The 13,802-nt window shown below is 41.9% G+C and overlaps 1 protein-coding gene across 1 annotated transcript in view; it reads right to left on the bottom strand.

Annotated features, from left to right (window-relative positions):
* Positions 1–13,802, bottom strand: part of CYB5R4 (cytochrome b5 reductase 4) — a 76,944-nt gene that overhangs the window by 44,445 nt on the left and 18,697 nt on the right. Inside the window, exons 6-10 of the mRNA XM_090035871.1 lie at positions 11,033–11,084; positions 9,703–9,760; positions 9,483–9,576; positions 8,284–8,316; positions 6,787–6,909 (exon numbers count right to left, since the gene is read on the bottom strand). Coding sequence (XP_089891997.1) covers positions 6,787–6,909; positions 8,284–8,316; positions 9,483–9,576; positions 9,703–9,760; positions 11,033–11,084 — 360 coding nt within the window. The remainder of the gene's footprint in view (positions 1–6,786; positions 6,910–8,283; positions 8,317–9,482; positions 9,577–9,702; positions 9,761–11,032; positions 11,085–13,802) is intronic.

Genomic DNA, 13,802 nt, shown 5'->3' with positions numbered 1-13,802 from the left:
AACATTGCATGTGTAGACGCTGGGAATTTACTGCAGAGCTAATTAGGTAACTGCAGTAAATGTCTTGTGCAGATGTCCCCAGTATGTCTATGGAATACAGCTCTGAGGAATCTCTGTTGCTACTGTTTTGGCTTCCATCAGGACCTCTGTTGTTGACTTATATCCATCCCTCCATCTTCATCTACAGTGTTATCTCTGAAACCAGGGCATCTTGAGAAAACTTTTTATTTAATAAATAATAAATCTTGTATTTAATATCAGTGCAGAAATACCGTAAACTGTATATAAACAGAAGCTGAAACCTTTCAATAACAGACCACCAAACATGGCTCAGCATAGGAAGGGCTGGAGTGTACAATTTACTGCAATATTGATCTGCCCAGAGGAGGGGGTTCTATGATAGTTTGAAAGAAAAAAAATTAAATATAATTTTGCAACTTCTTTATTATATGTTGTATTCACTACAGTATGAGCATTGATTCTACATCTTGCTCACAAGAGTACTGATGTCAATATTCATGTCACTTACATTAGCCTTAAAGAATGGTTGCCAACTGTCAGCAAGCAACTGATTGTCAGTAAAAATCAGGCTAAAAAATGGCTGTCAGCAAAGTCTGTAAAAAAACAACAACCCCCCCACCCAAAAAACATCAGCCACCGGTAAGAACACTAAGCTACCACACCTTGACTGCAGCTCTAATAATAGAGCACAGCGGTGCCACCTAAGGTGTCTGAGCGGGAGCACAGAATCCTGCAGAGAGCGTTCTCTCAACCATGTGCTGCTGCATCCCAGGGTGCCTATAATACTGCTGACTTGCTGGTAGGCTTCTTTGAGGTTCCATGTTGAGACGCTGGGCACAGAGCTGGAATGGGTAAGGCTGGGTCAAGGCAGGGGCAGGGGGGAGAGCAGGAGAGCAGCATGATGCAAAGTGTACTTGGGGGCATCATAGTGTGGGGGTGAGCAGGGAACCCCTGTGGGGATAGGGTGCAGAGGGAGCAGTGCAGTGTAAAGCCATCACTGCAGTCAAACAGGGTTGCCAACCCACACACTTTTTTTTTTACTACAAACTTTTTACTGATAATCAAAAAAAATGTTTTTGTTTTTTTAACTCTTTTACTATGGTTGATATTAAACTCCTAAATTTGAACCCAGTCCTTCTAACTGGGGTCTGGACACAGGGCAGAGCCTGGCAGAAGAAGGTTTTAGGCTGGACATAACAAAAACTTCTTTACTGTCCGTGCCCCCACAGCTGGAATAGACTTCCCCCAGAAATGGTGCAAGCACCTACCCTTCAAGGAACACTTGGATGCCTCTCTTGCTGGGATCATTTGACCCCAGCTGATTTCCTCCCCTTGGGCAGGGGGCTGGACCCAATGACCTTGAGTGGTCCTTTCCAGCCCTAATGTCTATGAAATCTATGAAAGAGTTACTTTTACATTACGTAAAATATGTATTACTAAAAATGTGCCAGTAAAAAGCATGCAAATTGTCCATAAAAAGTGTTCTTAGGTTGACAACTTTGCTTTAAAGTCTGCTGAAAGTGTTCATCAGTCAATCCTGACCACAGTTTGGACTTAACTTCATTTTTTAAGTCAGTCTACAGTAAGCTGTTCAAAAAATATCATCACATCAACATCAGAACTCTTTGTCTGCAAATATATTGAGGCCAGGAGAATTAATTAAGTGATAAGCATAGAGCTGCACTGATATATTGGTCCATATTGTATCAGCACCAATAAAAGGAAAATTGACATATTAGCAATCAGCTTTTTTTGGCTGATAATGTTACCAATAAATGCCCCATGCATGTGTGCAGTCACAACATGCAGACGGCTAGGAATGCAGCCCAGGAACATGGAGAGCAGCATCCAGCCAGTAAGTCTGTTGGGGGGGAAGGGCTGTGGGGAGGGCATATTGAGGCCCCCATGGTGAGGGAGGGAGTGGAGCTGGGGCAGAGGCAGATGCTGTCCAGCCAAGGGCAGGGCTAGGAGGGGAGGAAGAAGCCACTGGCAGCTCGTCCAGGTAGTAAAGGTGCAGCTTCTGCCACTGCACATACCCCCAGAGGAAGCATGGGAGGCACATGCCCCACCCCGATTTGCTGGGGGGTTGGGTGGGCAGTGGCAGCGCTGGGAGGAAGGGCTAGAGGGAGCTATGGGGAATTCTGGGGTGGCTGTAGCCAACCCCATAGCATCCCTCTTCCCAGGGCTGCCACCCCCTTCCCCGAGCACAGCCCCGGCCCAAAGAAAGAGGCCAGTGCAGCCCACCCTTGCCCCACACACAAGTTTGGGGGACACATGCCCCTCATGCCTTCACCAGGGTACCCACAGTGGCAAGCCACCCCCCGCGACAAACCGCCCATGGCTCTGTCCTGTGTCCTTCCCTGCCCCAGCTGGGCAACGCCTGCTCCAGCCCCAGTCCCTCCCCTACCATGGAGGCCTTGATATGCCCTCCCCCCCAACAGACTTACTGGCTGATCTGCCCGCCCCCCTTCCCCCAACAGATTTACTGGGCAGACACTGCTCTCCAAATTGCCGGGTTGTATATCAGCAATCAGACGGGTATCGGCCAATATGGCTAGTTAATAATCAGCCATCAGTACTGGTCAATTCAACCTTTATTGGTGCACCCCTAATCAACAGGGATCTGGGCTTTCTGTTTCCCATGGGAAAACGGAGAAAAACATGGATTTTTCATTTTAACGGAGAAACCTGCACATTTTGCAGTTTTGCAAAGAGCTCTCTACAGGCTAGCAAAGTTCCACCCTGTAAGGAGCTGGGAGGGCAGTCAGGCAGGGCCCTCCATGTGCCTTTATATGCAAACAACCACCAGGCAGCCCAGAAAGCAGCTCCTGTACATGGGCGGGGGGGGGGGGGGGGGGGGGGGGAGGAAGTTGGGCAAGGCTGGGGCTGGGGCTGCTACCCAGCCAGGCAGTGTATGGTGCTTGGGACCCGAGGCTGCAATGCGCAGCTGCAGGACCCCGGTGGGGAGCAGAACAAGGCCACAGGTGGCTTGTCTGGGGGGTGGGGGTGTGTGGAACCAGCTCCTCACCGTTGCACACACTCCTGAGGGGACAGGGGGAATCCATACCCCCAGATCTGTATGCAGGCTGCCCACTGTGGGCATGGGCCTCTGCCCTGCTGTCCTCTCCTCGGGCCTCTGCAGCCCAGCAGGTGTGACTCAGTGCTGCAGCAAACAGCAGGACCACACAGGAATCTCCATGCTGCTGCAAGCTCTGTGCTGTCCTGAAGAAGCGTCCCCTGCCTGTGCAGCAACAATGAGGGGTACAGCCCTGCACCACTGCCCCTGCTGCTGCACGTGCAGGGGACATATTGCCAGGGCAGCACGGAACTTGCAGCAGCAAGGAAATCCCTACGTGGCCCCACTGTTCCCTGCAGCACTCGGTCACAACCACCAGGCTGCATAGGCCCCAGGGCAGGGCAGGAGCCTGAGCCCACAGTGGGCATCCTGTGCCCACCCCTACCCCACGCAGTTCTGGAGGGCACTGGTCTCTCCTGCCCATCCCCCAGGAGTGCATGCAGAAGTGAGGAGGTGTGTGTATGTGTGTGTCCTGCCTGAGCCCAAGAAAGCAGACAGCAAGGTGGGGGGAGGGGGGAAAAGAGAGCCCAGCTCTGCTCTGCTGCAGCAGCCACCGCCTCTTGCTCGGGGCACCTCAACTACCTCACCCTATGTGAAGTACACAGTATCTCCATATTCTGCTTCAACATCAGCAAGAAAATGTTCAAACAGATCAAGCCATGGCCCTGAATGAAATTCACCCCCAAGCTAACCATGACAGATTCCCACAGTAAGACCTTGTTGTACAACAACTGTTAGTATCTAATGCAGTGATGTTGCATAGGAGGGTCACCATGCAATTTTTGCATGTCATTATTGATGTAGTCTATTAATTACACCAATGTGACATCCCGTGGTTTCATGCATCATCTGTTGTGTGCATTTTGGTTTCTCCTAGCTCAGCTGATGCATGTCAACTGCTTCACACATTTAGAGAAACAAGCCATCTCCTCTGGCTGTTCTGCTGAAATGCTGAAGAGCTCTAAGCTCCTTAGTAACCACAGAACCTATTCCTCACACAAATAGAAGCAGTTGGACATGTCACCGTTCTCACAAAGTGCCAGTGACAAGTATTCAAACATCTTGGCCCCCTCTTTCAGTGTGCAAATCAAATCTAACTCCATATCTTCAATTTTTCTACTGAAAATATGAAGAGAAAGACTTACACCATTTATTAAATTTTACTTTTCAGGACATACCTCCTTAATTATTTTCATTATACATTTTTTTCCCTAAAGTTGTCTGTTTATCAAAGATCTGCCATCAGCAATCAATTTTGCCACATAACTAGATCAAATACCCACTAGGTTTTGCTCAATGTGTCCTTTAAAAATATCCAGCTGATTAAACAAAGTGTTTCTGAAAGCTTCTATTCTGTCACTCCTAAATTGACCAAGCAGTCATACTTTTCTTTATGATGTGTATCAAAATGATACCTGATACTGTATTCTTTGAATGCTAAAAGTGTCTTGGCAAATAAGACATTGCCTTGCCTTCGCATTGCACAAAAGAGTAATCATACGCCCGCTGACCATCAAACACTCAACACCCACTATGAACTTCCCTTTTCTTCAGCAGCAGGTGGTTTCTTCATAGAAGCACATATGCAGGGACTGCAAACTGCCTGGCTGACACTGGAACCAAACTGATTGTAGATGCAGCTCTCCAGGAACATTTTAGTCACTCATCCCAGCTCCTCGCAGTTTCTGCATAGTGGGATGGACACAAGGAGCACCCACGAGAATGATGCCCTTTCTTCCCCTCCTCCCTGTAAGCTCTAGAGAGAAATGTTCCTAGGCCCTGCACACCTAAGGGAAGATGGAGATAGGCAGCCCCTACTCACATACTGCACTGCAAAATTGCACATACAGCACTGCATTACACCCCTCTTCGCCCACCCCCGTACACGGTTCCCACCTGTAGAGTACCCCCACCCACTGCAATTAAACAAGCACAACATTATCTGACTTATTAGCCAGCTGCTCTGTTGAGTCTGTAGTTGAGCAAGTACATGCTGGCTGGTGCCTCTGTCCCAGTTCCTGCTAAAGCAGCTCAAGACTGCTGGGTCCCAGAGCTTAGCAGAGTTAGTTAAAATCTTCATGGATCATTTGCTGCCTGTAGACTGTAGGCTGCCTACTCCTGATATATACCATTCTAAGTGAGCAACAAGTTACATTCTGGGTAGCAGATAACTTAGATAACCTGGGATGTCATCTTTACATGGAGAGAAGTGAACAGCATCTTATGGTTATAAAATCTAATATAAAAGAAAGATGAGTCACTAGATTCTGAAGCTAAAAATGACCTTCCACAAAGCTAAGATACCAAGTGATTTAAAAACAGCTGTGTATTATTGTCAGACCATATTAATAACTCAAGACACTAGGGTTCTTTCAAGTTGGGGAAAGGAGGAACTAAAGTGTAAACAACTACACAAATCTAGTAAGAGACTAAAGACAGGATCTATTCTCAATTAGTTCTTGGTAATCTGTAATTCTGCTACCAGATGAAACAAAAGGAAGTCAAATAAGTCAGACTAACCTACAGGCTTTTAAACAGGGGTGCAGACAGTCACATCAGCATAAGCCAAGTAGAATGGTGCAAAAAACAACTGCAAGTTTTGGTCAGATGACTTTCAAGAACGTAACACAACGTCAGTCACATACTCAAAACCACCAAGTTGCCAAGGAGTCAGATAGTAGGGGTGTGCGAAATGGGCTGTATTCAATTAGTTTATTTGGATCACTGTCCCCAATTTGATTCCGACGAATTTGAAGATTCGATGCTGATTCGGAGAATCAGTGATTCAGTCACAGACACAGATTTAAATGTTTCTTCTACCTACCTTGAGGTACCAGGCATGGCTCGTGAATGCTGCGAAGATAGGGCGGATGGAGTGCCCTACAGGAGCGCAAGGGGCCCCTGCATGCTTGGCGGCAAAACCGAAAGTGGACTGGAAGTACTTCTGGTCCAGTTCCGGGTCTGCCGGGGAGTCCCCCATGCTTCCCCGGGTGCCAAGCATGCTGGGAAGCCCCCTGCACTCCTGTGGGATGCTTCATCCACCCATCATCACAGCATTCACGAGCCGCCTGATATCTTGAGGTATGTAGAAAAGACATTTAAAGCTGTGTCTGTGTCCAAATTGCTGAATCTTTCCAAATCAATTCAGAAGTGTTCCGATTCGATTCAGAGAGATTAAAGGGTCTCCTGATTCAATTCAGATTCGGAGATTCAGTCACCGAATTGAGCCAGATCAAATCAGGGACCAAAGCTTTGCACAGCCCTATCAGATACTAATCCGTCTGTATCAGAGTTGGGAGGCAGAGCTGATGACAGTTTGAAATGGGCACTCTTAGAAGTTTATTTCTTAGTGGAAATTTGCCTTTTATTGTCAGCTGGCTATCCAAAGGTCATCCACTGTCTAAGCTTAATGCTCCTGCATTGTTTGCTTTCACTGGGATCTCAGGGTTCTCTCATGCCTCAGAGGTGGCAAGCATATTAAGAATGCAGTCACAGTCTCTCTAGCAGAAAACCAGAGACCCTTTCTGGGAGCAGGTGAAATTCTGACTATAAAAGGCAAGGGCTACTGTGCAGAAACACAAATCTGTCCCTTGCCCTTTGGGAAAGCTACTTGGATCTGCAGTACAGCAGGTTGTTGCCTCAAAGAGAGAAAGAACAAACACAATTGTCAAAGGAGTGAGACTACGTACCTCGGTCTGTGTGCTTGATAAATGAATTATGACTCTCCAAGGGTTGTCCCAGCTTTTTCCAAGGAATATTATCTTTTTTCTTCAGGACAATTTCTACCTTTCCCACCTTTTCAGCAACATGCACTTAGAAGAACAGAGGGAGAAAAAGAGTTCCATATTTTTAGTTGTAATGATTTTTTTCACAAAAGGTATTGTTTAATTTAATTTTCATTATAATAAATTTCAACAAGAATTAGTATCCAATAACTTCTCAAAACATATAGAATTGTGTTAAATCTGTAGTTCCAAAACTTGCAAGATCAAATCCTGCAAAATATCTTGGGGACCTCAATGAAGCCTCATCAACAAACTTTTTATTGAAAGCTTTTATTTACTTGGCCACCGACTAGTTTGGGATCACTGTTTTCAAGTAAAATATCATATTTAAAATGTACTTCAAGGGTAACCTTAACACATATTGAAAATTAACTGAAAAACATAAGGGTAAGTTATTATGCATAGATAAAGAAGGCATCACAGTATATTTAGGAACTATGGTCAAGAAGTTAATACTCATGAAATCAAAAATATCAATTGTTCATCACTGATGCAATGTCCCACTGTTTGCATAAACATGGAAAAGTGACAGTCTACACTGTAGGCCTAAAATATTCTAACAAAACTAATTAATCCAATCTAATGCATATAGGGGACCAAATCACTATCAACATTCTATGTTAAGTATTTCTCAGGCATCAAGATGGATTTATCTTAAACTGTCAGCTTTTTCAACAATCAAAATTAATGCTGAACTTCTAAGAGAAGTCTAGGAACTACCTTCCTAAAAAAGGAAGTTTAAAAAACAGAAACTCTAACACACACACAGTGTTCATTGTCTTCCTACTTTACTAGGAGACGCTTGTGATTTTATAGTCATTCCTATTCATATATTATATACTGTATAATAAATATGGAAGCTTGCTCACAACATAATTTTTTCCTTAATTATATACATTTGTTTTCAATTACTCAATCTTTGAATCAAATAATTAATGTTAGTACAAACATTAATCCCAAGCAAAATTCCTGAAAAGCAACATATACATTCTTTGGGACTTCTAATACTGCAAAGTAGAAAACTGTAAGTCTGACTGTTCAAAAAATGTTTAAAGAAAGCTATCAACTTTTTGCTAAACAAATATTTATTAATCAAACTGGGAATAAAGTAAACTGTTTTGACGTTCGAGTTTTAGGGAAGGAATAAGCAAGGTTTTCCAGCAGCAGATTGAATGACATGGCTCAAGTCCAAGGAATTCTGGCAATAATACCAGGGCACCACTGCCATTTCTTCCTCCTGCGGGTCACAGTGCAGCGTAGGTGAAGCCCCTGACCCAAGCTCCTCTCCAGCTTGGTAGGCTAGATCCAACCTAAATGGTTAGGTTCCCTAGGTTAGGGAGCAGAGAGAGAAAAACAACCACAAACAAAAAAACCCCCCAAACAAATACATAAACAGCTTACCAGCAACATCTTCCTGAACAGCATTACTTAGCTCTAAAATAAATAAAAGAACAAGCTTTTTTATATAGCCTAAAGCCAGAGCAGAGAATTAGATCATCAAATACAAACTTCCTATACAAAACATAACCTAAAATGTCACTCAATAATTCTTGTAGCGAGACCAATAATTTGACTGGCTAAAACATAACTTCCAGAAGTAGCATCTAGTCTGGGTTTTAAGACAACAGGAGATGGAAAATCTACTATTTCTTTTGAGAGTTTGCTGCAGTGGTTAAGTCTTTCCGTTTAAAGATCTTTATTTCAATTTATCTGGTTTGAATTTTCAGTCAACGAAACATTTCATACCAGTATTTTCTCTGCAGTAAAGAGTATTAAAAAGAGAGTCACCTTACAAACGTCTTCCCATAAGTTAAAAGATTGTAATTAAGTCTCACCCAGAGACTTAATTGCCTTCTTTAACTTTTGAAATATTTTTGTGGCTTTTTTTCTGAATCATTTTAAGCTTTTTAGCATCCTTCTTAAGAATGTTGACACTACAATGGTAAGCAATATTGCAATAACAGCGTAGGTCTCAGCAACAGTGGTATGATAAAAATCAGCTCCCTATTTCTACTACTTTCCTGTTTATACATCTGAGGATTGCTACACTCCTTACAACAGCATCACACAAAACTGAATGTTTATCCAGTATGACCTTTATATTCTACACAGAATCACTGCACTCTAATATACAGCCCCCACCCCACATTTTGTAGCTAGGGTCTAAACTCCTGTCTTGCATTTACTTGTATTAACACATTTTTTGAATGTGTCCAGACTGCTCTATAAAACTACATCAACAGATTTAGGTCAGGCTAATTGATTTATAGCTAACTTTTTTGAATACTGACATAACACTTTTACAGTTATCAGCACTACATACTTAACTGTGAATGTAATTTAAAAAAAAAAACACTTCCAGTTTGTTGTTATAACGCATTTCTTGTGTCTTAAGAACAACACACATAAATATTAATGAAAAAAAATAAACCTGTAAATTCAGATCTTTAGAGTAATAAATCAACATAACTATTTATGTAAAAGAGAGACATAGCATACAAAAGATCTCTCTCTAAATAGAAACATTTATTAGGAGGGGGGGGTTTTAAATGTTAGCAGAATTCAAATATGTTCCCCTACTGAAAAACTGAAACACGTACCAATATTTAAGAGATACGAGTAGTCCCTTATGATGATCTCTCCTCTCAATCTAGAATCTTCATAGTCAAGTATCACCAGTTCTGAATTCATGTCCTTGTTCAAGAAAAAGGAAATTCAGACCACATGAAATTGTTATTTTTAAATGTTAATTTGAAATTTAATGTCAGAAATAGTATTCACAGTTGGATGGTGTTTTCTTATTTGACAAAATTAATTTACCTTTTGTTTAGTATATACGACAACTGTGACAGAATAATCTGTTTGGAACCAATCATAACTGTGAAATATTTAAAAAAAAGAGAAGAGTTACAAATCTTTTTGAGCACACAAATAATACATTTAAATTGCAGCTTCTGAGCAGAACTTTCTCTGTGAAATTAGAAATCAAATAAATGTACATTTGGAGACTGTTTATGCGATTTGCTGATTATCTTTTACTGGACTAACCATATCATTGAGCATTAAGTGCCCTTTCTTAGGCCTGGGCCAGATCAAGAAGGGTACTTTGGGCCAATAAGCTGATCTAACATCTCTTCCAATGAGAAAATAGGGTCAAGAACATCTCTCCCAGGGTCAAGAACCCTCTTCCCCCTCCCTAGACCTCCGCCCCATGCTGCAAAGTAGCAGCACGGGGAACGCCTACATATGCGGTGTTGCGTACAAGTCTGCAGCACCACATACCACATGTCCATGCTCATCCAGATACACCTAGGGGCTTCGATGTAAGATTTCACAAAAAACCCTTACTTTTAAAATATTTTCTGGACCATCATGGCTAACATTATTTCAGCTCTGCACTTTCCAAACATCCCTACTGAGCTCAATCCTCATCTCACTTAACAGTCACTCTTAACCATGAAAAATTTCATAACAGCTTGCACAAATCACGAAGCCGACTTGGAAGAGCGAGATGGTAGAAAAAGTCATTAGGAGATAGAAACAGACTGGCACACAGCACAATACTTGTGCAGTCCTTCCACAAATGTATAAACATTAAATCAATATAATCAGAGCTGCACTGGCCACTTCCCACTCTATGAAAGCCCTGCCTTCAGTCAATTTTCTTTGATGTAGCAGAACCACATAATTGTCTGCTGAGTAGAGGCCCTCCTGAGTTACCAGCAATGATATACTCAGAGTACACTTACCTAGTAGCCTTTTTCAAAAAATGTATTTAAGCAAAATAATTTCAGGCTTTAATACAAGAGATAGTGGGTACTACTTTATGTAATAACTACATAAACTAAATCATCAATACATATTGCAATATAGAAAAACAAATGGCAGGAATCACAAGTCAGAGTGAGTACAGTCCAGAGAAACTACAATATTACCAGGAATAAACAGATCTTATTCTCCCTGCACTTCTAGAAACCTGAAGTTTTGGTAACTTTCCCAAGGCCAAAATTTCCTTATCTGTAAGAAGAGGATAATGATATATATTCCCCATGTAAACATCTGTTGTGCTCTCTGTATGAAAAAAATTCACTACATTTGCTAAGAGCTATTTAACAAGAAAACAACATGGAGAAGTAATACAGCTCAATACCTTGGAGCTAAAGTTTTAGAAGTACCCAATATTTTACTTTCAGGAAGCATGCCTAAAAAAGAGAAACAAATAAGAGCTGTTTAAAACATTTGCATTGACAGTCACCCACCCAAAGTGAAAATTTCCATTTCTCATATTAAATCCAGAGATTTTTTTAAATTACTTCACACTATAGCTGTGTTTCCTGAATACTTGGTGTTTGTGTTGACATTAATAATTATAGGGATTTATAGGCTTCTTACCAACTGCCCCTCAGAGAATGGACTTTCATGTGATCACAACACTAACCTCCACTTCAGACATTTGTTTCTCATACAATCCAAACACCACAGACAACTGGCATATAACCATGCTAAATGTACTGTAATTGTTCTCCTCTCCATTTGCTATGAGCTTGTTTTATGTGCAACGTGCACTGGGAAGCCAGAGATAGATAACTGTACTGGTAGGGATTACCATATTCTTAACAGCTAGTATTATAGCGAACTCTCAAAATATTAGAATGTTAGTCCTACCTAACTAAACTAACAAGACAGTTCACTTAGAGAATCACTCTGGATGTGTGTATGTGTGTATTCATGCCATATACTACTTTAGATTTACCATTATTCAACCAAGGAAGGATTTTTTCAATCCTTGTAAAACCTGTTTTATGCTCAGTGCCTCACTAGAGATTTACAACATTAAGCTACCTGCTTCCACCAGTGGCTTTTTCTTCCCGGTAGCTATTTCCCCCCTACTTTAAATGACAGTGAGTGACCACTGTCCAGGGAACATTCACTGTTCAGCCTCCAAAGCAAATATCCTGATCACTAACCCAGGTGACACTGAGGCAGAAAAGTATTCAAGCATCAATCTAAGCAAGGGTTCACATTCACATTTAGTCCTCCTCCCTAAAACCAAAAGCAAGGCAGCAAACTGGTCATTATGCCTGTGGAGAAAACTGAAAAGCCTGACATTTATTATGATCTGTAATATCAAGCAGGTGGAAGGAATTTGAGTGGACAAAAGTTAGGCTGAGTTGTAAGAATAGAGATGGAGAGTGATGTTACTGCTTGGGGTGGGGGTTGCAGGACTAATTTGTGGCATGCCTGCCAAAAAGATTGCTCTCCACTGCACCAAGCTATCCTAAGACTGGATTAAACTCCAGAGCCAGTTTCATTAACTACTCACAGTGAGTGTATGAACAAATACACACTTGGAGTGGCTTTAAAATGAGGGGAGCTGCTGCTCTAGAGAGCAGCTGTTATGCTATTATGTATATATGCACCTGTACACCATTAACACTGCTTCATCCAGGTTCAAATTTAGGACAATTTTGTTAACTTGAATTCTGAAAAATTCTGCATGGATAACACTTACAACACAACAGCTGCTGCACGGTCCCAAGCAGCTGCTCTTCCTCCCCATCTGAAGCCATTCTAAGTGTGCCTTTCCCCACACCATTAACAACATGCACAGACCTTTTTACTTCATTGGCCCTACACCTGATGAAAGATACTATTCAGTATGCATAAGGGCAATAAACTACATGCAGTAGACAGGATGGAGCATAATAGGATTAGAGGTTTTTTTGGGGGGGAGGGCGTGTACGTGTACATGTACATGTATGTGCACCTGCTATTACAAAGCAACAAAATGAAATTAAGAGACAGATAAAAAGATACAAATAGAAATAGAAGAAAATAGAGCAGCAAGGGAATATTAAGAAAGCCTTAAACTTGGGATCAAGTGTTAACTTTTTATCTTCAATTTGCAGCAAAACTAATAAAAATATGATTAACAGACAGTTCATCTTACGAAAGTCATCTGAAAAATATACAAGACAATCTTCCTAGAATGAATTATTTAAAAAAAATTAAAAATCTTCACAAGTTCATTAAAGTTTGATGTGATGTTGAATAAACTAGGTTACAAAACTAAGAATTGTTGATTTCTGATCAGAGACCACGACTATTAGAAAAAAAACATTAAAATTAATGCTGGAAGTTTAATGGGTCAAATTTATCTCACTAGAGAAGTTTTGCCTCCAAGTTAGAAAGCAAAATCAAAAAACAACAAGCTATGCTTATGATCTCTTGCTAAATTTCTGGTGATCTCAGTAAGTCAGTCTGCAAATAAAAGTAGGCAGTATCTTACGTGAGTATATTTGATCATTTTTTCCCTTTTCTTCCAGTTTAGGCAAACCCAAGGCTCTCAACAGGACAATTAAGTTGAGAGGATAAAAAGCAACGGACTTGGTAGACTAGCATAAGAAAGCAGAAGAAATCAACGGTTACTGAAAATAATGTTATACTTAGGCCCCTGGCAGATGTTTGAGGGGAAAAAAAAACTGACATAATTGGAAATGGAGAAAATTTTATGCTGAATTCCAAATACCAAGCTGCCTGTCCTGCCAGACATGCATAGCAGGAGGCACAATGTTTCAGATGGGGTATGAAATACCTTTAATATCCATCGTGCCATTGCTAAGCTGCCTTCAAGCCAAACCCTGCAGACGAAGCTTGAGGCAACTCTGTTCTGGACCCAGGCCTGCCCCAGCTCACTAGTTTCAAGACTTAGGGCTGGTTGGGACAGGTCTAACAATCAGCTCAACCCTAAAATTGCTGGGTCCAGTTTAAGACCAGGGCTGTTGAGGCCAGATCTGGCAATTAGCTGACCCCAGGTTGGCTCGGGATCCTGAAGGGTAGGTCTAACAAAGAGATGACAGCAATCACAGCAATCCAGACCTTGGGGTGTTTGATCTGGCCTTGATAGTCCCAGCTGAGTT

Source organism: Crocodylus siamensis, chromosome 1 (genome assembly GCF_052110815.1).
Source record: "Crocodylus siamensis isolate JL-2025a chromosome 1, ASM5211081v1, whole genome shotgun sequence".
Taxonomy (NCBI): Eukaryota; Metazoa; Chordata; order Crocodylia; family Crocodylidae; genus Crocodylus; species Crocodylus siamensis.
The sequence above is the reverse complement of the archived record's forward strand: the minus strand, read 5'-3'. Positions and strand labels throughout refer to the sequence as shown.